We start from the raw sequence: 21,743 nt of genomic DNA on the forward strand, positions 1-21,743 counted from the left end.
TAAGAGTGGTTGAAAAATAAATAAGTATAAGGGCGAGATCCTGGTAGGGGGGTTACGACCAAAGGGATCTCTATATGTGTTGAGTGGTCAACATGTTTCTACCTTAAGGGCTGTTGCCCGGTATTCGTCAGGACCAGAATAACAGGAGGACAGGAGGTGCGTGCTCCCTAAAAAGCACACCCGTTCCTTGATCCCCTGTGTGCCTACTGGCAAAAATGGCCAGTGGTAAATGCTGCACAATACAATAAATGGGCAGGCGAATAAGCAAAAAAAGAGACTCGGATAAGAGCTCTCAGCGCTTCAACGGGCAGGGCGTGGGGTCAATGCCTATAGCGTAACATATTTAGTTACTGGCAAGGGAAATCAGGTTCGACCTACTCCTCGCGTCCTCTGCTCGGCTACCAGGATCTCGCCCTTATATTTTTAAACATTGTTCAGTTGCTCTATAATTAAAACTAATTTTTTGAGTACAACCAGGACAATTTTTAACATTTATTTTTTTGCACCCACAGTCACAACCCGCTCCACTGTAGTCCAGGTGTCGCAGCACACCTTGGTGTCGCTAGGACGCCAAGGTGGACCCCGATGATGAAGCATGTCACCACTAGGTGGTGAGTGAGGGGTTTTAAACAAAAGGATGAATTTCCTCCTTGTTGCCAAAAACCGGTCCTCCAGATACGTCTGTTCTTCAACCTCATAGGGGATACTCCTCGCATTGTTTTTGATACATTTCCTCCAGGGGAATAGGAGAAGTCTCTAGTTCACTTTCGAGTGAACGAACTCCCTTACTCTCTTTTTTGTTTGTAACATGAAAAATAAATAAACCACTACTGAATGTTCAATTTTGCTGTTGCTTCTTTAAGATTATCCAATTTATTTGATTAGAGTAGATTATTATACTCAGATCACGAAGTTTGAAATTGTTGACTAACTGTGATATCACAAATAATAGTCTTTGGACCACTGTTTTATAATAACCCTTTCTAAGATCAGCTACCAACAATGGAAGCAATAAGTCTTCCTCAATTCTAAAAGGCGCAAGGAGCAGCTCTCCAATCTCAGATCAATCGGCATTAACCCGCCTTTTGCCTAGGAGCAACTGGCAGAGCATACAACGAACAATAACAACGGCTCACCCAAATTGACATGGAAAGCCTAAATCTCGAAATTCACAATTAGCAAATAAAGAGATTACCATGTGCATTTGGATCATAAAAAGTTTGGCATCCAAATTAAATGACCAAGAAGTCATACATTACTTAAACCGTTTTGGCATCATCCTTATTCAGGAAACCTGGGAACAAAAACCAGCTGAGTTACAAGGTTATACATCTAGCTCTATCCTAGCAATAAAGAGGAAAGGTTTCGGACGTCGATCGGGGGGCCTACAGTCCCTATTCAAAATAACACGAATAAATGAAGCATTACCCATAAAGATCAGTATGATTTCTCCAAGCTGCATTCAGGCATCAATAGTAAAACTGCTCCTGGATCATACGGTACAAAAAGTAATAATGATGAACATTTATGTACATCCAAAATACAAATTAAAAACAGCTAAAGAACAGAGTAAAGAACTAAAAAAGAGTAATGGAGGAAGAGGACACTGAACACATCATTCTGTCCGGCGACTTCAACATGTATCTCCTAGGGGGAGATTATGATAACGACACGACCCAGGAACTCACAGATGCATGGGGAATTACAGCCCAAGCCCTCGTAAAAAAAAAAATGAAGCAAACACGGTGTTCCAAACTTCTAACTCAGGAACTGGAACACTTAAACTTAAGATCAGTAAATGGTCGCTTCAAGGAAGACAATCCACCAGCGCCCACATATTATTCAGCAAAAACATCGTCCCATCTGGATTTTAATTTTATGTCCTTATCTCTGTTCAAAATAATAGCCACTTTCAAAATAGGCAATAATGTAGCAAGTGACCATATGCCACAGGAGTTGACGCTAAAAACTAAGACAGACCTACTACTGGAGGCTGATAAAAATATAGTTTCAGCTGAAGCAACAAATCTCAAGCGAATAAGATGTAACTCAATCAACATGGAGTTAATATCAAGCACAGCAAAAAATATACTAATCCGTCCTAAGGAAAACTCAGAAAACCCAATGGACAGCTGGGAAAAATGTATCAAGACGCTTGGACACAAAACTAAATCTGGAACCAATCAGAAACCGAGCGGCAAGGCTGTCAATTTAACAAAAAAGGCTATGAGCCCAGTCTCAAAAAAAACAAAACAGACCATAAATTCCACCTTAAGGCAACTTCGTAAATCACCTGCAGATCAAAAATTGCAGCAATCTCTCCAAGAATCCAAAGCTCTCCTAAAACGAAGGAGATGGGATAGGAAAAGGTCATTGAACAACGAATTATGGGCTAAACTACTTTACGAGTCAACTATGAAAAATAGCGCCAAGTTTTGGCAATCAATTAATAGATTACAACGCCCAACTCATCACGGAATAAACTCTAATATCTCCGAAATGGTTTGGGTCAATTTTCTTTATGATCATTTTAATGAAATAAACGTTACACCAGTCCAAAGCGTCACCCAGTGCACTGAGAGAGAGAGATCAGTTCGACGAAGGATATCCTATATCAAAACCACGTCCAGTCAGATGAAATATTCTCGGAAATTTCCATCCGACTACCGAGCAAATCTGACACAACATTGTCTAAAGGCAATGTTACAAGTACAAAAGAAAAGCCTAACAGCCTGGAAACATCCTTGATTCCGAAACAAATAGCAAAGGGGAGACTGGCAGGGGCCCCCGGCCCCAATGGCATTCCACCAAAGCTGTACAAACATGATCCTGAATTTTGGAGCAACGCACTAGAATCTGTCTTTATACACGCATTAGAAACATCTGCAATTCCACAGTCCTGGAGAGGCTCAATCATAAGCCCGATTTACAAACAAGGGAAGAGGTCTGAGCCAAAAAACTATCGATTGATAGCCCTCATAGACACCGAGGCTAAATACTTTGCGGGGCTTACTTTAAATGACCTAACAACCTGGGCGTCAGACAACCACATTATTTCACCAACACAAACCGGGTTCCGACAAGGTCAGGGAACAACAACAAATATAATGGCCCTAACTTTACTTATGGACTCAGCAAAACAAGGGAAATATCCCCTGTACCTCTGCTTTATCGACTTTACAGCCGCCTTTGACCACGTGGACAGAACAAAGCTCTGGCTAAAACTTCAAGGGATGGGAATACCACCTCCGCTTCTGGACCAGTTAAGGAACTTGCATACAAACACTTGGAAAAGGATAAAGCTAGGTGCAGGGACCCACGTATTGAAAGAAATCCCAACTACAAAAGGGTTAAAACAAGGGTGTGCGTCCTTGCCCCGTCGCTTTTTAACCTTTATCTTGCTGACTTACCTGGAGAACTGGACAAGTACAAAAATCATGCACCGAAATTAGGAAATACAACATTATCTAATCTGTTGTATGCCGATGACTTGGTACTGATAAATCGAACCCCCATTGAATTACAACATCTACTGAATGTGACTCATAGTTACTCAGAACGTAACGCCCTGAAAATAAATTATACCATGACAAGAATAATGGCAGTAAATAGTCACAGGAAGAAAAGTTTCAATTGGTTTCTGGATGGGCATCGCTTAGATCAAGCACTCAACTATAAAAATCTAGGATTAATATTAGACCAAAACAACTCATTCAAACCACAGATAGAATCCATGCGGAGGAAAGGGGTAACGGTGTATTTGGCCATAAAACCTCTAAAGAAGAAACTGCCGTTCCTAACACTGGATCCCTTAATAAAAGTCCTGCAAGCAAAACTTCACCCTACTATTACATACGGTAGCTCAGCAATGAAGGGCAAAGACGCAACAGCAGTGGAAAATACAATAACTAATGCATATCGATCCATTTTTCACCTCCCAAGGTCTGCTTCCCTGGCCCAAATTCGGCTGGAGTTTGGGATACAAAAACAATCAATCGAAAGAAGGGGAGCATACGTAAAATGCTGGCATAAAATCAAAGAATCAGTAGAGGAATCCCTGAACAGCCATATTTGGGTAGAGCTATTCCGTCCAGCAAAATCACCAGCTAGAGAGTACATGCAGGACTCTATTAAACTCTTAGGTCTGACAGACCTTTGGAGCATTACAGTGTCACATGCAGTATTCAAAAAAACAGTAACAAAGGTATGCCGACAACTGTCAGTTGTGGAAGATAAAAATACGCTATCCAAACGATCACACGGATGGGTAGTACTGAATACGTACAAAGCTTTAAAACCGCAATCTTATTTGAAAATCGGAAGAAAAACTACCACAAAGGAAAAATTCTTAAAACTTCGCCTGGGGATTGGCGCAATTAACCAGTTTCTTCCGCCCTGGGAGAGAAAAGGCAGTGACCAGCCTTGTCGCCTCTGTGGCTGTGGAGTGGAGGACTTATTACATGTTATTTGCACCTGCAACAACCTATGGGACATAAGAATAAACCTTTTAAAACCAGTATTCAACCAGTATGGAGTTAGGAGCCGAAGACAAGCGGTTTTGCTGTGTTTTAACCCAGAGCCAACGTCCTAAAAATCTCTGCCCATATTCACCACACCTAAAATAGTAACAGGTGAAAAAAAGAAAAAAAAGAGGCCTCCATTTTGATCTACATTGCAACTACTTGGTCGGGGTTTCACCAACGAAGCGTCGCAAGTTGTCGACGGAAATTGAGAATTAAGGCAATGATTATGATGAGAATCCCTTCAACGGGCAAGGCCCTCTTAACAACAACATCGCGATCCACTGGGAAAAGACTACATGGCACACTAGAAGAGATCTAATAACAGTGGCATCTACCCTCCTCTATCTTCTTATCTTGCCTCTTTAATGAGTAATGGAAATTAAACAAGCGGACAATACAATAGTATTTTAATTTCAAATTAACAGATGTTTTTAAATAAGTTTTAATGTATGCAACGGTTTTAATTAATCATGCATAATAATAATAAATTAAATTCCATAGACTGTCTGACTTTATTCATTTTAATACCCATGATTTGACAATAAAACATTTTTGAAAAAAAGAATGTGAGTTTACAGTATGAACTATTGCAGAATAGAGTGGGTGGGTGCTTGAATGTGAGATTCAGAAGTGTGCTCCAAGTATGTCATAGTGAACTTGGATGTAGCCACACTTGCCCGTGCTATCTTTGGGCAAACGGGTAAGTAGGTATCCCCTGCTGATTCATTGCCCTTACCTGGGTGGTCACCTTTCTACGAAACAGAGAACGTATATATGTACATAAATTTATATGGTATTGCTATAGCGCAATCCTAGCCAAATAGCAGCGGGGCATTGTTCATAATAAGGGAGGCCAAGACCCTACCATATAGCCTTCGCCAATTTTGCTGTTTCATTGTGCTTTGTTTCGACACCAGGACCAGTCTCCCTGAGTAGCCCGTGTTACTGTTAGTGAAGGGATGTTGTCACAGATAGCGGTGCTGTCGCTCATAAGATCCCCATCTCGAGTTTACAACTGGATCTCCTGGCTTGTATCTCCACAGACGATAGCTGTGATCCTCCCAAACTTCTGAGATGTGTATTCGTTGGCAGATTGCTTGTATACTTCCCACCCCGATTGTGGTCTGGGAGTGGGACACAAATCTAGAACTACACACTTACCTCACAGTATGGATTTTATATACAGGGTTACCAGGTGACTCTTCAACGGCACGCTTCTTTTCCCGTCTAGGTCCATCTTTTGAAAAATAATGGTTTTCTTTTTGCTTTATTATGTTAAGAGAGATTTGTATAGCGCTGTGTTTGTATAAGTATGACCTGTGGTGTGCGCTCTAGTCTGGGTGCGCATACGCGATGACGCGATGACGCACCAGACTAGAGCGGAGAGGGCGCGCATGCGCAGAGGCTAGCAGGAGAGAGGCGCGAAAGTGGAAAGCGGCAGTTGGCGACCGGAGCTGGGGACAGTTAGACGCTCGGCGCCCTTAGCTTAAGAATACCTGCACAAAATGTATGGAAATAAATCTGGTTATTCACAATACTGACTCAGAGAGTTCTGTGGAGGAAACAACGTTACAGTGGCGACGAGGCTGGGACTTGGACACCACCCGGTGCAAGGACGACAGCAGACACCCCCACAGCCACCCTCAAGAGTCAGCAAGGCTAATCACCGGCAAAGAACAGCTAAAGGGCGTGGCAGCAGCGCAGCATCAAAGCAATAAGCTGAACATCAGCCACACAAGTCAGGTCAGTGTGGCCCCAGACTTCAGGAGCCCCTAGGCTGCAACCTGGCAACCAAGGGAGACTCTCCAGAGCGAGAAAAAAGGGGGGAGAGTGCACAGTCGGCGCACAGTGCGAGAAGTACAACCCCAGGGAGCCCAGGGGGCCCAATTGACGCATCAGGGAGCGCAGGAGTGTCAGGTGAACCCACTCAAAGGAGGGTCCAAGAAGGAAGACCTAGAGGTGAGGGAAGAATGGCGAACCAGGCGTCGGCCCTGATGGCTCCAGTTCCGTTTCTACCGAGACCAGGTGAACCCCAACTCAAATGGGAAGACTGGAAAGATTATTTCCTAAATTACATCGAGGCCCTGGGTGATGAAAGTGAAAGTGAGTTCACGCCGGAAAGAAAAAAGAGACTGCTTCTTCACAACTTAGGCCCAGAAGGGGTGAGAGTGTTTAAGAACCTGGTGCCCAAAGAGAGGGGTGCAGCGGAGACGGATGTGTTTGCAAATGCGCTAGATGACATGGACTGCCATTACCGCCCAGCGGTCTGCGTCTCGATAGACCGCTATAACTTCCAACAGCGGAAACAGGAGGCGGGAGAGTCCATTGACGATTACGTGGCAGCCCTTCGCCGTCTAGCAATCACATGTAGGTATGGCAACCTGCAGGATGAGTACATTAAGGACCAGATTGTAATGCACACGACCAGCAGGTCGGTGCAAGACAAGCTGTGGGCAATGAATGAGACAACCCTGAAAGAAGTGGTGGCGATGGTCAAAAAGGCCGAAATGTCGAAGAGAGGTGCAGACGCGGCGAAAAGGGAAAGTGGCCCAAGACAGATGGTCAACAAGATAGAGGAGGCACCACAATCCAGTAAACCCAAAAGTAACTTCGGGGACCCGAGGAAAGATATGAGAGGAGCTGGGAAACAGGTGACTCGCTCTGGCCAGGGATCAAAATTCGCATGCTACAGATGTGGTAGTGCAGCACACGCGGCCCAGGACCGGCGTTGTCCCGCCTTCCGCGCCAGGTGCTCGTTCTGTGGGTTGACTGGCCATTTCGAAAAAGTATGCCGAAAGAAAGGGGCGAAGTCCATGGTTAAGTGCATAGATGCAGCAGCGGCCAACGTAAGTGAGGAAGACGAAGTGGATGATGATGATCTAGTCCTGTGCATAGAGGACCAAGTTTTGGACGTGTCCGGCAAGCGAAGAGACAAGCCCCGCACCGACATGCTCATAGGTGGTGTCAAAGTACACGTGGCCGTGGATTCTGGATCCCCCTGGACCATTGTACAAAGGTCGATATGGGAAGAGGACTTCGTGCCTGCCATAGGTCCTGACTTGAAGCCGCCGGACATCAGACCCATCTCGTATACCGAGAATACCATCCCCCTGGTTGGGTGCAGGGACTTGGAGTTTGAATTCCGAGGACGGTCAGCCACGTGCACCCTGTATGTAGCTGAAAAAGGCCCATCGGTACTGGGATGGAGAGATGCAGGTGATCTCGGTATCATCCTCAATCCTGGGGGGAAAGAACAGATCCTACTAACAGACGAATGGCCCCTCTCGAAGGAGGAGGATTGGAAGGTGGCATACTCCAAAGTATTTGAGGGCACAGTTGGAAAACTGGACAAATTCGTGCACAGGATGGTCATCAAGGAGGGTGCAGTGCCAGTGGTGCATAAAGTACGGAACATACCGATGTCTACGAGTGAGGCGGTGCGCCAAGAACTAATGAGGTTAGAAGAGCAAGACATCATTGAACCAGTGGACAGTGCGGAATGGCTATCGCCCTTGGTGGTAGTTAAGAAGCCGAACGGCAAGGTCAGGCTCTGTGTGGACCTTAGGGAGCTCAACAAAAGTCTTGTAGTGGAGAGATTTCCGCTCCCCAGAATAGATGAGATGCTGGCGAGGACTAAAGGGATCAACTATTTCTCCACCATAGACCTGACGTCGGCGTACTACCAGATAGAATTGCATCCATCGAGCAGGAAGTACACAGCCTTCATAACGCCCTTTGGATGCTATCAATTCAAGAGAATGCCGTTCGGCCTGGCATCCGCTGCGGCCGTGTTCCAGAAACTTATGCATAGGTTGTTCAAGGACATTCCGGGAGTGCAATACTTCCAAGATGACATATTAGTGATGGGCTCCGACAAAAGCGAACACGACAGGAAGCTACACCGAGTGCTGGGAGTGCTGCAAAGCAGGGGATTGACGGCGGAATGGAGCAAGTGTAGAATAGGGTCCCGCTCTGTGACCTACCTGGGGCACGAGATAGGGACGCACGGCATATCACCGAAGGAACAAAACGTGAAAGCAATAAAAGATGCCAAGGCTCCAACTACCAAAGAGGAAGTGCGGTCATTCCTCGGAATGGCCGAGTATTACAGCCGGTTTGTCAGACATTTTGCCACCAGAACGCACCGGATGAGACAGCTAATCAGGAACAATGCAAAGTTCGAATGGGATGCGGAGGCCCAATCCGAATTCGAGTCCATTAAAGACTGCATCAGCCACGCCATTCCACTGCAAGGGTATGTCCCCACCGGAAAAACAGTGGTGACAACTGACGCAAGTGACAAGGGCCTGGGAGCTGTCTTAGCGCAGGAAAGGGAAGATGGTGCCAAGGAGACGATCTGTTTTGCATCCAGGGCGCTGTCCCCGACGGAACAACGGTACAGCGTAATCGAAAAAGAGATGCTGGCGGTCACATGGGCACTGAGCAAGTTCCGTCAGTTCATATGGGGCACAAGATTCAGACTCCAAACGGATCACAAGCCACTCATCAAGGTGTTGACGTCTTCGGGTCATGACACGGCCACCCCGAGGATAGCGAAGATGACCTTAAAGTTGCTGGACTATACATATGATGTGGAATACCTTCCAGGAACACAGAACAAGGTAGCTGATTACCTCAGCCGGGCGGCAGCAATGGAGGAGGCGCCAGGTGAGGCCCAGGACACAGAGGAGATGGTGGCCAGCATGGAGGACCACGAGACGTCAATCAGTGCACAAGAGTGGCAGGCAGCTTATGAGCTCGATGAGGAAAAGATGGAAGTTAGGAAACATCTTACCATGGGCTGGCCGGACAAGAGGAAGCTCAAGGAAGGTGTGCGACGATTTTATGAAATGAGGGAGGAACTATCCCTGAGTGACTCAGGTATATTCTTGTACAGAGGAGAGAAAGTGGTGCCCCCAGTGACACTGATACCAAGACTGCTGAAATTGCTCCATGAGGGGCATTTGGGCATCGTTAAAACCAAGGCGTTGGTCAAACAGATGTATTGGTGGCCGGGAATGGATAATCACATAGAGAGACAAGTGAGGGAGTGTGAACAGTGCCAGGGCGCGGATAAGGTGCTTCGGCCACTCAGACCAGCTCTAGGGAAGTTCGACACCCCACGAGGCCCGTGGGAAGAAGTGGCCATTGACATTCTGGGGCCCGTGCTGGACAGCAGAGGAGTGAATAAGTACATTTGCGTAATAATTGACAAATACTCCAAGTGGCCGGAAATAGACTTACAAGAGTCGATGGACACGGAGACGATCCTCAAGTTTCTTACCTCGGTGTTCCTCAGAGAAGGAATACCAAAATCCATTCTTAGTGACAATGGACCGCAATTTGTGTCAGACAAGTGGGGAAGATACATGAAGAGGAATGGGATCGAGGTGAAACACACGGCCGTGTACCATCCGGCTTGCAATGGCCAGGTCGAAAGGTTTAACAGGGTGCTCATGGGCTCCATCCAGGCGGCCATTTCACAAGGAAAAGACTGGGAGATGGAAGTGATGAACATGCTGTGGGCTTACCGGATAACGCCCTCGGTGGTGGGGTACAGTCCGTTCCAAGTGCTTAGGGGACGCCATCCCTTCACCCGGGACAATGTGGCCTGGAGGGAAAAGACCATCACCAGCAAGTGGTCCCCGGCGGTGGTGCAACACAACCTGGAGAAGGCCCAGAGGATCTACGCAGCCCACTATGACAAGCGACGAAGCACAAAGGACACGGCATTGGAAAAAGGGGAGTGGGTTAGGATCAAACTTCCCACTCTGCAAAAGAAAGGCGATAGCAAGTTCAGCCAGCCGCTACAAGTCAAGGAAGTGCGTGGTAGGGCGGCTCTCCTCAGTGATGGAAAGGTCTGGTCGCAAGACCGCATGGCCAGAGTCAACAAAATATTAGTTTGGCCCAAGGTTGAGGTGGAAGAGAGTAGCAGGATTGACCAGGAGGCCAGAGCCGTCTCGGAGCAAGGCACGGATAATCAGGAAGATGGCGCAAGGGCCGACAGTGAAATGGAAGCCTGGGGACCCAGGTTGTCCGAGGGCCGTGATGGACAGGTGAACGCAGAACAGAGAGCAGACGCGAGAGAAGCCGGGGTGTCCCGAGGAGAGACAGAAGTGTCAGAGAGCATGCCGGTAAGACACACCCGCAGTGGAAGGGCAGTTATTGTGCCCTCTCGTTATAGAGACTTTGATATGGAAGGACATTAGATGGGTGCTGTTCCCCTGGTTGGCCCACCAAGACTATTCCCAGTTGAAGGACACCCCACCTGGTGGAAGGGGGGGACACGCTTATGTTTTCTATTAAAGGAGGGAGATATGTGGTGTGCGCTCTAGTCTGGGTGCGCATACGCGATGACGCGATGACGCACCAGACTAGAGCGGAGAGGGCGCGCATGCGCAGAGGCTAGCAGGAGAGAGGCGCGAAAGTGGAAAGCGGCAGTTGGCGACCGGAGCTGGGGACAGTTAGACGCTCGGCGCCCTTAGCTTAAGAATACCTGCACAAAATGTATGGAAATAAATCTGGTTATTCACAATACTGACTCAGAGTGTTCTGTGGAGGAAACAACGTTACATGACCGAAGTGAATAAAGACTACAACTCCCATAATGCGTGTATGCGCTCATTAAATGTGGAGTATTAGAAATACGGTGCACCCGCTACTATCGAGTTATTTCGTTACCCCTCTCACAGAAGAAAACAAAGTTTTGCGAGACTTAAAAGTTACCTTCCACCTCTCAGGCTTAGCCGAAGCTAGAAACAAAAGTCACGGGGTCACCTGCGAGGTAAGTCACCTTTACGCACAGCGTGGACTTCAGAACAAGGCTAAAGATGCGCCAGAGGGTGGACTGCGTCACCGCCCCTCGCCGTTACCTCAGCGCGAGCGCAGGTTAGAACGCTCCGCCGCCGGTTGGGAGCTTCGACTGCCCCCTTCTGCGCAAGGCGGAAACTACCGTGGAAAGCGTGTAGCTTAACCTCTTAAAAGCTGGATCGATGATATTTAACTCTGAATTGGATACTCTGAGAAGAGATCTAAATGAAGTAATATCAATAAACGATGGGTCCTGTCCCTTTAACGCAGCATCTTCTGCTCCCCCTCGCTTTGCCTCCCTCTCTCCCTCCATTTCCTTTTCCCATCCCCTGGGGGAAGCTTGACTCGGGGCCCCGCCTCCTGGATGGGCAGGGCCAGGATCCGCTTCCTGCAGCAGAGCCTGGGCCTGGAAGCAGCAGAGGGAGAGAAGGAGGGCAGGAAGGGAACGAGCGAGAGAAGGGGAGAGTAGATGAGAGCAGCCCGGCGGGCTGTGGAGCCGCCCTTCCCTGCACCAGAACCGGGGCCTGCGAGACCGCTGGGGCAGGAGAAGCTGAGAAGCAGCAGGAGAAGGACGCCTGCCCTTCCTGCAGCCGGGCCTGGGAGCAGCTGACAGCAAGGAAGCGGAGCAGCGGTGCAGCCCCGGGGCACCCGTCCCTGCTCGGATACCAAGCTGGCCCAGAAGGGTCTCCCCGCCTCCCCTCTGAGGATGTCCCGGAAGGTGCAGAGGAGCGAGGTGTGCGCCGACTGCAGCGCCCCAGGTGAGCGGGGGCTTCAGGGGCTCTGAAGGGCATGTTTAAGGAAGTGGAGAAAGCCTTAGGGTGGGAGGTGCATTAGGAAAGCATAGGTGTCTGGAGTAAGAAGGGTACATGTTGTGTGGGGTTGCAGAGGGGCAAGGAGAGAATCCTATGTGAAAACAGGAGCTCTGGCATGGTCCAGAAAAGAGTGGACGCAGGGGGTGAATCAGGAGGGTGTGTTAAAAGAGGCATAGGAGGAGCAGGGTGAGACGAAGGGAAGGCAGGGAGAGCAACGGGGCAGGAAGAGCAGCAGGGGCAGTCCGAAGAGCAGCAGGGCAGGAAGAGAAGCAGGGCAGGAAGACCAGCAGGGGCAGTCCGAAGAGCGTGGCATTGGAGAGGGAGGCAGGCAGTAGAGGGTTAGTGTACCAGGCAGTCTGTGGCATCCCTGATGCACACAGGCTGGCTGTGCCCAGCCTCTTTTGTGGGGGGTATGGCATAGAATAGATGGACCCTGTACATGGCCTTGGCATAGACACCGCGTCCCTCTGGCTTTTGGGGCAGACACATCGCTGCGGTACGTGGCCGGAGGTCACCGATGCTGTGCGGGACTCGTCAAAGGCCTGGCGTGAGCTGAGAGGAAGTCCACTGACTTGTCCCATTGTGCCACACACAAAGGCGCTCCTTTGTACGGTTCCTCCCAGCTGATGCCTCTGCAGCCGGAGTGGATGGGCGGGAGGCAGAGCACGCTGAGGTCCTCGGGTGCTCTATGAAGGCTCAGGGGCCCACACAACTCCGATCGCCAAGAAGCTCCAGGTGGGACCAGCCAGTCCTGGTGTTTTTTTTCAGCCAACAGCTCTTTACATGAGTGAACAAGTTGGCCCGAGTGTACACGGGTTGCAGGCAGCAAACTACAACTCAGAATGCAGAGACTTGTGAAAAGACGTGCCTGGCAGAAGCTGCCAAAGGGGGCACATCTGTGCATGCTTTAATCTTTTGACCTTATCCGGGCACACTGGGAGAGCCCTAGGCCTTGTCATGTGAAACACCGTCGCGATTAAATTGGGAGGCAGGGTTTTCAGTGCCGGGATTTATAAACTCATTCTTGTGCTAGTGAAACTACAAGTCCCAGAACCTATAGTGCTCTTAGATAAAAATCCAGGAGTGCGGAGCGGTGTCACACCTGCGACTTGGGCTCGCATGGCAGCTGTGTGATGGGGGAGAGGGGGGTATGACCTGTCGGAATGTCAATACTGAGGCTCATGATCCCAAGTAGCTTCTGTTTGAGCTACTTTGGAGCAGTAGTAACATCCATGGTCCCACATAGCAGCTAGAACAATTATGAGGTTCTTGCATGCATCGTGAGCCCTTGTGCATGGGTCTACCTCCCGGTCCTGGAAACAAAGCACAGTTAGTGGTGTTATATAAATAATATTGTAGTTGGGCTTGTGGGCACAGTTTGTTTCAATTTAGAATTCACGGTGACCGTTCTTTGTAATTCGGTTATACTGTTAGCAGTGTGCGTGCCTAATCTTTAACCTGACCATGGTGATGGTTTGAGAAAGACCCCTAAGAGCTGCGCCCGATTGTAAGGTTATTTGAATGTCGCTTTGTCATCCAGTGCCCCAGTCCTGGATTTTTATTTAACAACGCCATATATCCTGGCAGGTATCTTCACGCTTCACTTCACTTGATCCAATTGTACTAACATACCTGAAAGCAATGACTTGTAAAAGAACAAACCATTTGCCCCCTAGAGACTTGGAATCATTTTGTAGCCTTACCCCAGTGCTGGAGCCTGTGAAAGGTCAACAAGTGGTTACATGCCACTGGCTAACAGGGCTTGCACTATGTGTGTCACTTATGATTTACAAGGTCTAGGTGCTTTTTGTGTCTTCCTCTGGTGGTTTCCAAAGCACTTGATATTTACATTTTAGGGTTGAGTAGATTATTAATTCAAATTTTTGTATAGCGAGCGCACGTCGTCATGTTCAATGCTTCACAGCACTGGGGAAGAACGGTATCAAGACAGTTAAGGGTCAAGCCAGATGTAAGGGAATGTCCTCACTGAAAATTCTTCAGTCGCCGCTCTAGATTGATTAGGTTGTTCAACTACTTGGATTTTTGTTTTATTTCTGGTGCTTGTACATTTTATTTTCCCATTGCATATAAGATGGTTTAAGAATCGGATTGCAAAGAAATACCAGGACTGGTTGAAGTGCTTCTAAATGACCTGAGACAGCTTAAGGTATCTATCTTGCAGCGTATACATGCAGAAGAGCCATTCGTTTGTTTGAGTAGCATGAAACATGTCAATTTTGAATTGTGTAGTTTTCATTTCAGTGCAATAGTTCAACTGATGGATAGTGCGGAATTATGCAAGTCAGCAAATAATTTGTCTTAAGCTTCTGAATGACTGGAAGCACACTGGTATCTGAATACGGTAAGTTGCAAAGCATATGCAGTAGAAGAGCAATGGCTTGTTCAAGATGTAGGTATTCAAAATGCACATATTTACAATGATTGGTAACTGCGGGGACGTTTTGTTATGGTTCAGAGGCGCTGATTGGCCGAGACTTCATTGCTTGATGAGACATAGCTGGATAAAGTATCTGAGAGGTAACCTAGGGAACATACCACGGATGGCCATCTAAAGTCGAATGGCAGTCGGATGTATGCACTTGTAGAAAGTTAGAAAGTAGAGAAAGAGAAGATGGTTTGGGTGATAAATCCATATTAAAGGAAATAGAACCCAAAAGAGGGGATGACATCTTTGAGTGAAGTGGTATAGCGTGGGAAGAGGAGAGGACCTGAGACAGAGTTTTGGTAGCTGGGAGGCAATCGGTCAGATTGCCAGTCGACAGACAGGTCAACTCAGAGAGCTAGGGGAAAAGCAGGTGAGTGGAACCTTCAAAGCCAAGGGCCCACCAGATGCAGAATAAAAAAGATGGGACAATGGTCTCAAAAGCTCTAGGCCGATCCAGGCGTATGAGGTTGGATTGAGGTGATTGTAACAATCGTTGGTGGTGATAGCTAAGTACGGGAGGGCTGTTTCAGTGGATTGGAGAGTACAGAAGCCTGATTTGGAGGGATTCAGCAGATTATTACAGTAGACATAATGGATCAGTAGGTTAAAGGTGAGGTGTTCAGGTATTATGGAGAAGAGAGGAGTTTGGGATACTGGAGGATTGTGAAAGGTGGAGGATCTACTGCTCTGGTGTAGGGTGGTTTTTAATGAGTGTAGAACTACAGCAGTTTTTTTTACAGCGTAAGTGATGGGTAACACATGACAGCGAGTAGTTGAAAAATGGAGGGGCCAGGCAGAGTTTGAGTTTACAAGAAGAGGTTTGATGGTTGCAGGACTAAAAGGGTCAAACGGGACAAAAGAGGGATTAGCAGATTTGTGTCTTGTTAAGCCTGTGGGTGGGATGCAGAGGCAAAGCCATCAAACATAGCAGTTTGTGGTTGGAGGGTCTTAGGGCTGTAAAAAAAAAAGTGGGGAGATTAGTAGTGTCATGGGTTTGTCTTACTGTGGTGGTGGTTTTTGGAGAAGTTAAGCGTACTGTGTGTTGCAGACAGACATATTTACCTGCTGCAAAGCAAGAAGATTGTACTTGCCAGCCATTGTGGTTGTGACTGAAGAGAGATCGGGATTGACAAATCCTTCAGGACAGGAAAATGAAAGCCGGATGTGCTTCTTGATGAGCCGCCTGCGGTCAGCTGGCCTGCCTGATCTGCAAGTGTCCACGTCACTAAAAAACATAAACACAGCTGGTGCCCGGGAGAGAGACTGCAGAGCGGGTGGTGGGAGAAAGGCCAAGCTGCCCTTTAACCCTAAGGCGCGGTGACGCACGACGAGGAAGTGCCTGCCGCTGCCTGGCCCATGACTGGAGTGTGTGTGCCTAAAAACGCACCGCTGCTATCTGTTCGGCAAGGACCCGAAATATCGTACCACCACACGAAAAGCGTCACTGCTAATGCTGCTCGCAGTTTATCAATTTTTCGTATTCGCACCCCTACTGCCCCTTCTTGATAGAATCCTATTGTGTGTAGGGTGTAGCCACAACTGTACGGACTGCTCCGGTCCAGGTGGTGATAACATCTTTCTGAACTTGATAGAACATCTGTGTGAGGATGGAGCGCACTTCAAGGACTGGCTCTTTTAACACTTTTGTGGATCACAATATTTTCAAGCTGTTTTCAAATGTGTAATGCAAAACGTATACTGTGGTCCTCAGGACAGCTAGCAGGATGCCTTGGTGAGCTGAATGTTGCCGCTGATAAATGCGGTGACTTGAAGGTCCTTTATTTATTTTAGTGGTTTGTGGTTATAGGGGTCTTGTGACCAGTAGAAGCTATAGATTCAATTAAAAAGATTTGCCCCCCAATTCGAAGTTTATTAAATCGAGTGACTACTAGCAGAGCCTTCTCTCCCTGTGGCAGAGATGTGCTAGGACGGCAGTGGACGAGTTTTTCCACCAGATATGTGGCCCCCCTATCATTAATTGTTTTATGGACCAGACAACGGATTTTAGACTTGATTCTGTTACGGACGGGGAGCCATTGAAGGCATTTCAATAACAGCAGGGAGGCTGTTCTGGGAGGCATTTCAAGATTCAACCGTGCTGCCGTGTTCTGACCTACTTGCTACCTGTTCAACACCACCTCATTTGCTGCTCCCAGGAGTGCATTGCAGTAGTCAAGTTGACTGACTACTAAAGCTTGTAGCAGGGTCTTGCAGACAGATAAAGGGAGAAGGTAGAACACTATCCGAAGGAGCTTCAGCATGTGATCTGAAAGATCCTTCAGTATCCTTTGCTCAACTCCTCTGCGTATTCCACCCTGCACTTGTGTTGAGTGAGGGAAGCTTGCACTCTTCCTTCGCACCTAGTGTTCGTGTTTGCTGCTGCCTACCTTATACTACGTGCTCTTATGCACTCTGAGCCTTGTGCATGTGAGGAACGCTTGCACTTGGCTGCCTTTGCTTGCACTGCACTGTGTGTTGTGGGGGAGGCTTACAGTGTTGCTGCTTACACTGCTCCGCCGCTCTGCTGACCACAGAATGTGAAGGAAGCTTGAGTACTGAAACAGTATCTTTCTTTTGGTACGGGGACAGTGTTTCCTCCGAATGTATTACGTTTCCTGTAAAATGGGACATCAGCCTCCCTTTGGTGTGTAAACTTTGCCTTCTTAAGAGCAACAGTGTCCAGGCTTCCGAGTTCCTCCAACCTCCCTAAATAAACAATTGGTCTCTCCCACATCGCTTCGTGATCTATGCGACTGCGAGCTTGTTGAAGGGAAGTCTTGAGGAAATTAAACGTAGTTATGAATGTGTTTGGGACCTCCAGCATTAATTAGTCTTCAGGGCGCTGGAAGTTTGTTGTTAAGAGAAGAGTGCATGTTGACGCAGGTTACAGAATCTGTGGTTCTGTGGTGTACATGTGTTAATAATTTGGATCACCCCTGCCATCAACGAGCCTTGCACTCCTTGGAATGGCCTCTTCCTGGAGTTATGCCGGACCATCTGACATGACTAGACGGTGTGGATATAGGGAGAGTAAAACGTGTATGCAGATGTGAACGTTTTCTGGGGCACCGTGTTTAATTAAGCCTGTCTGAATCGCCACAGATGATTGCTTATTTCTGATGGCAAGAGGGGAGTGGATTTTTCTTGTTTGCTGTATCGCATCATTGATTTCGAAGTGTGCTGCTGGGCGGTTTCTTCTATTCAAGACACTTCGGTTTCCAGAACATGAGATGGGCAGCAAATATGACCCATTGATCTACACACATCCAGTTACCAGGTTTCAGGTGCTTGTTTAGACTGGTGCCCTTTTCACCTATTATTACCCTGCTGCTCTACTTAGCTTCGTCTGGCATGGTTTATCGATATGTAGTTCATCTTGTTCTTCTCAGTGTCATTCGTGCAGCACATACCAACAGACTGTGTGGCTATGTATCGATCTTACCTTGCCAGAACATACAACAGCAGAAGGTGTGCCCGTCTCAAGTGCCTCTGCCTACTGCATGGAAAATGTTTGCTGTTCTGCATAATGGTCTGAGATGTTCTCTCCTAATGCCTTGGTGAACTTGGCGTTGTGGCTTAAGTGGGATTATGTGTAAAAAGGTAAGACGATGGAGTGGAGGCAATGGCTCACTGCATGGATGACGAATCACAATGTTGAATCTATATGGGAATATGAGGCACCAGAGCTGTGCTGGGATTGTTTAAAGGACCATTTGTTATGTGCATTTTCATAGCGTCTTTTCTCCTCTGGTGCTTCACATAAGTGTGCGACTAGCCGTTTTGAGACTTACTCAAAGAAACCAGTTTACAGCTTCTTGCAGAATTCAAGAAGTGAGAACTAGGCTCTGATGTAGTGTGGAAAATCATTCCATGCTTTAGGGGTGATTGACAGGAAGAATCTACTTTGTATGGGACTTGTGTTAATAAGAGTTTGCAGAGTAGCTGCAGGGCACCCGTTACTGCACGGATGCCAAGCAGGCCTAGAGGGTCTTCCCGCCTCCCCTCTGAGGCTGTCCCGGAAGGGGCAGAGGACGAGGTGTGCAGCGATTCAGTGCCTTAGGTGAGTGGGCGCTGCAGGGGTTTGAAAGGCATGTTTAATGAAGTGTGGAATGCCCTGGGGTGGGAGGTGCATCAGGAGAGCATAGGTGTCTAGAGTAGGAGGGTAAAATGTTAAGTAGGGTGGGAGGGGGTGGCAAGGAGGGGATCCAGTGTGTACTCTAGTGCTCGGGTATGATCCAGGAAACAGGGTTGAATGAAGGGACCATGAGGTGAGATGAAGGGAAGGCAGGGCGAGCAATGGGGCAGGAAGAACATCGGGGGCAGCCCGAAGAGCAGGGCATGGGAGAGAGAGGCAGGCAGCAAATGGTTTGTGAAGCAGGCAGTCTGTGGCATCCCTGTTGCACAAAAGCTGGCTGCACCCAACCTCTTTTGTGGGAGTAGGGTATAGATGGACCATGAGCAGCGGCCCAGTGTGGGGTTAGTAGAAATGTATGCAGCTGTTCAGGTAGGCTGGGCCTGTGCTGTGCTTTGTAAGTGTGGGTGAGGAGGATGAATCGTCATGCTTGTGTATGAGAAGCCAATGGAGGACCCTCAAGTGAGGTCTAATGTGGGACTGGCGTGGGAAGTTGAGGAATAGTGTGGCTGTAGCAATCTAGATGCTATGTAGTCTTTTCGAGAGTTGCTTTTTTATTCCTGTGTAGAGCGAGTTCCCGTAGTGATGAGGACTTGGGCGACATTTTTCTGGTGCTGTTTGGCACCCACTTGTAGATTTTTTTTTTCTCGGAGTATCTTTAGCATGAGGAAGCAGGCCGTGGCGATGAATTGACGTGAGCGGACATATCCTGCCTGTTGTCAATGATGATTCTGAGGTTTCTTTCTTGTGAGCTGAGAGTGGGAGTGGGTCCTAGGTCCATTGACCTTCAGATGGAGTTCCATTGTGAGGGATCTTTTACGAAAATCACCACTTCGGTCTTGTCTTTGTTAAGCTTAGGCAGTTGGAATTCTTGCAAGTTTTGAAGTTGTTACTCTTACTCAGTGTTTTGTCCGAGAGGGACTGAATCAATTGTGTCATTGACATGGGTAATTATGCGATGTTGTGTGCTCCTATGACATCGGCCAGTGAGGACATGCAGATGTTGAAGAGAGTCTGGCTGACCGAGGACTCCTGTCTAGGGAATGTTGCATATTCTACCTAGTGGTGAGAAGGATTTTGTTTTGTAAACCAAAATGGTATTACAGGATACTGCCTCCCTATCGCTATATAACCCAAAGTATGCTTATGCTTGATCTCAGTGCCGCATTCGACACTATATCTCACAGTATTTTGGTCAAGTGGCTTTGGAGCAATGGCATCCGCAGCCTAGCACTGTTTTGGTTGACCTCATTCTTGCAGGGACGCACCTTCCAGGTGGCACAGACGTCTTTTCAGTCATCGATTTGCTGTCTGCAGCAAGAATTCATTAGGGCTCATCTGTAAGTCCAACTCTTTTTAATGTCTATGCTTTCTGACAATTAATAGTGTTTTTTGTAGAGGGAAATATGTGATATATTTGGGACTTAAAGAAGATTTGTTGGGCCTCTGTTCTTCCAACTCAGGCATTCTGAGATTCCATGGTTCTAGATGAAGCAGGAGTCCTGCAGCTCAATCTGCAATTCAGTGAAGGCTGCAAAAGAATGTAGGCGGGCACCAAGGTGGTGTCCATTGGCTTAATTAAGGAATGTGAGCACAAGAGAGATGGTGACTTTAACCCAATCACAGAATCAAAGGAAATCAATATTACTTGGAGACTTCTATAAGAAAGGAGGATTCATCCAGCTACATATTCTTTTGGTGTTAATGTAAATTTGGTGTCCAGGGGGACTCTTAGGCTTTTATGTTTTTGTATTCAGATGCTTCAGGTGGGTGGCATGAGTGTCAAGTCACCCATTTTGTTCCAGACTAGGGAGCATAATAGTTGTGTTTTATGGCCTGGTGTGAAAATTGGCACACTTGTTAATACTCTACACTTTCACCCCTTGCGGACAGCAATACCTAGGAGCTTGAATTGTGGAAAACCATCCACATATATAGGTTATAGATATTAAAAAAGTATGTTAATGTGTGTGTATGTTTATGCATTACACACATATATATGTATGTTGGGCCTTGTAAAAATGATTACATGTATGGGTATATATCTATGGGTTTATGTCTTATCTACTGTGGCGTAACAAAGGCCTCTGCAGCCCCTGCGGTGAGGGGGTCCCCTAAGATCCAGGGTGGCCCCATCAGCACAGTACCCTGGCTTAAGAGCTCCTGAGTCCGGAGGGGGGCCCCACCATGTACTTTGCAGGCCCCCCCCCAAAACTTTGTTGCGCCACTGCTTATGTAGAGACATGACTTTATAATGTGTGTGTCTGGGTATATATGTGTGTTATTTGCTAAGAAAAATAAAATATAAAAACCTTCTATGTCTTCCTTTACCTCCACACTCTGGCTTATCCCAAACTTTACAGACTAAAATGGACCCCCATACATGCTTTTCCAAACCTTCTTTCTACCTACTCATCCAAGTCACAGGACACAGATGTCCACGGCTCCAAGTACCATCTCACAATTTCCCTTTACTAATCCACTTCAATTAATCTATCCCTATTCAAAACAGTAAATGCATCGGATATCTAGAGCACAAACAACACAATTAACCCTTCAAGGGAAAGGAAGCACATATTACTAATCTACTACCTGTTTGCTACTAACCTTGGGTCTAGAAATAGAATGCCACTAACCTTGGGTCTAGGAATAGAATGCTAATCACAGCAAAGCGCTCAGCGCCTTCTTCAGCAGTAGTAAGCCTTCTATGAATGTAATGCACAATTACAATAACTTCCAGGAGTTGGCCCAAATGTAACAGCCATGTTAAAGGATTTGATTTGTAAAGATGAATATCTGTTGAAGCTGATGGGTAAAACTGTTTTGCTGCATCCATTGCTGAACATATACGTGGTAGTATAAGACATGTATTTTGTTGTGGTAGTCTCTGCATATTTCTCTCCACCCGTTTTGAGAGGGATCTGCGTGTAGTCCTTGGACATAATAGATTGTCCATTGAAGGATTCTGTGATGGTGACCACAGTGTAAATTAGCATGAGGGAATACTGACCAGGCTTATA

The 21,743-nt window shown here is 47.2% G+C and overlaps 1 protein-coding gene across 10 annotated transcripts in view; it reads left to right on the top strand.

Moving 5' to 3' along the window:
- The first annotated feature begins 11,380 nt into the window (after nucleotides 1-11,380).
- The window catches only part of GIT1 (GIT ArfGAP 1), a 534,945-nt gene continuing 524,582 nt past the window's right edge, over nucleotides 11,381-21,743 (top strand). For 8 of the 10 annotated variants that reach the window (XM_078680044.1, XM_078680047.1, XM_078680048.1 and 5 more), the window contains exon 1: nucleotides 11,699-12,091. In XM_078680044.1, coding sequence (XP_078536170.1) covers nucleotides 12,040-12,091 — 52 coding nt within the window. In that variant the 5' untranslated portion in view covers nucleotides 11,699-12,039. Of the gene's footprint in view, nucleotides 12,092-21,743 lie in introns of all 10 variants that reach the window. The other 2 variants (XM_078680041.1, XM_078680045.1) reach the window with 1 other exon arrangement.

This window comes from Lissotriton helveticus, chromosome 3_1 (genome assembly GCF_964261635.1).
Source record: "Lissotriton helveticus chromosome 3_1, aLisHel1.1, whole genome shotgun sequence".
NCBI classification, from domain to species: domain Eukaryota; kingdom Metazoa; phylum Chordata; class Amphibia; order Caudata; family Salamandridae; genus Lissotriton; species Lissotriton helveticus.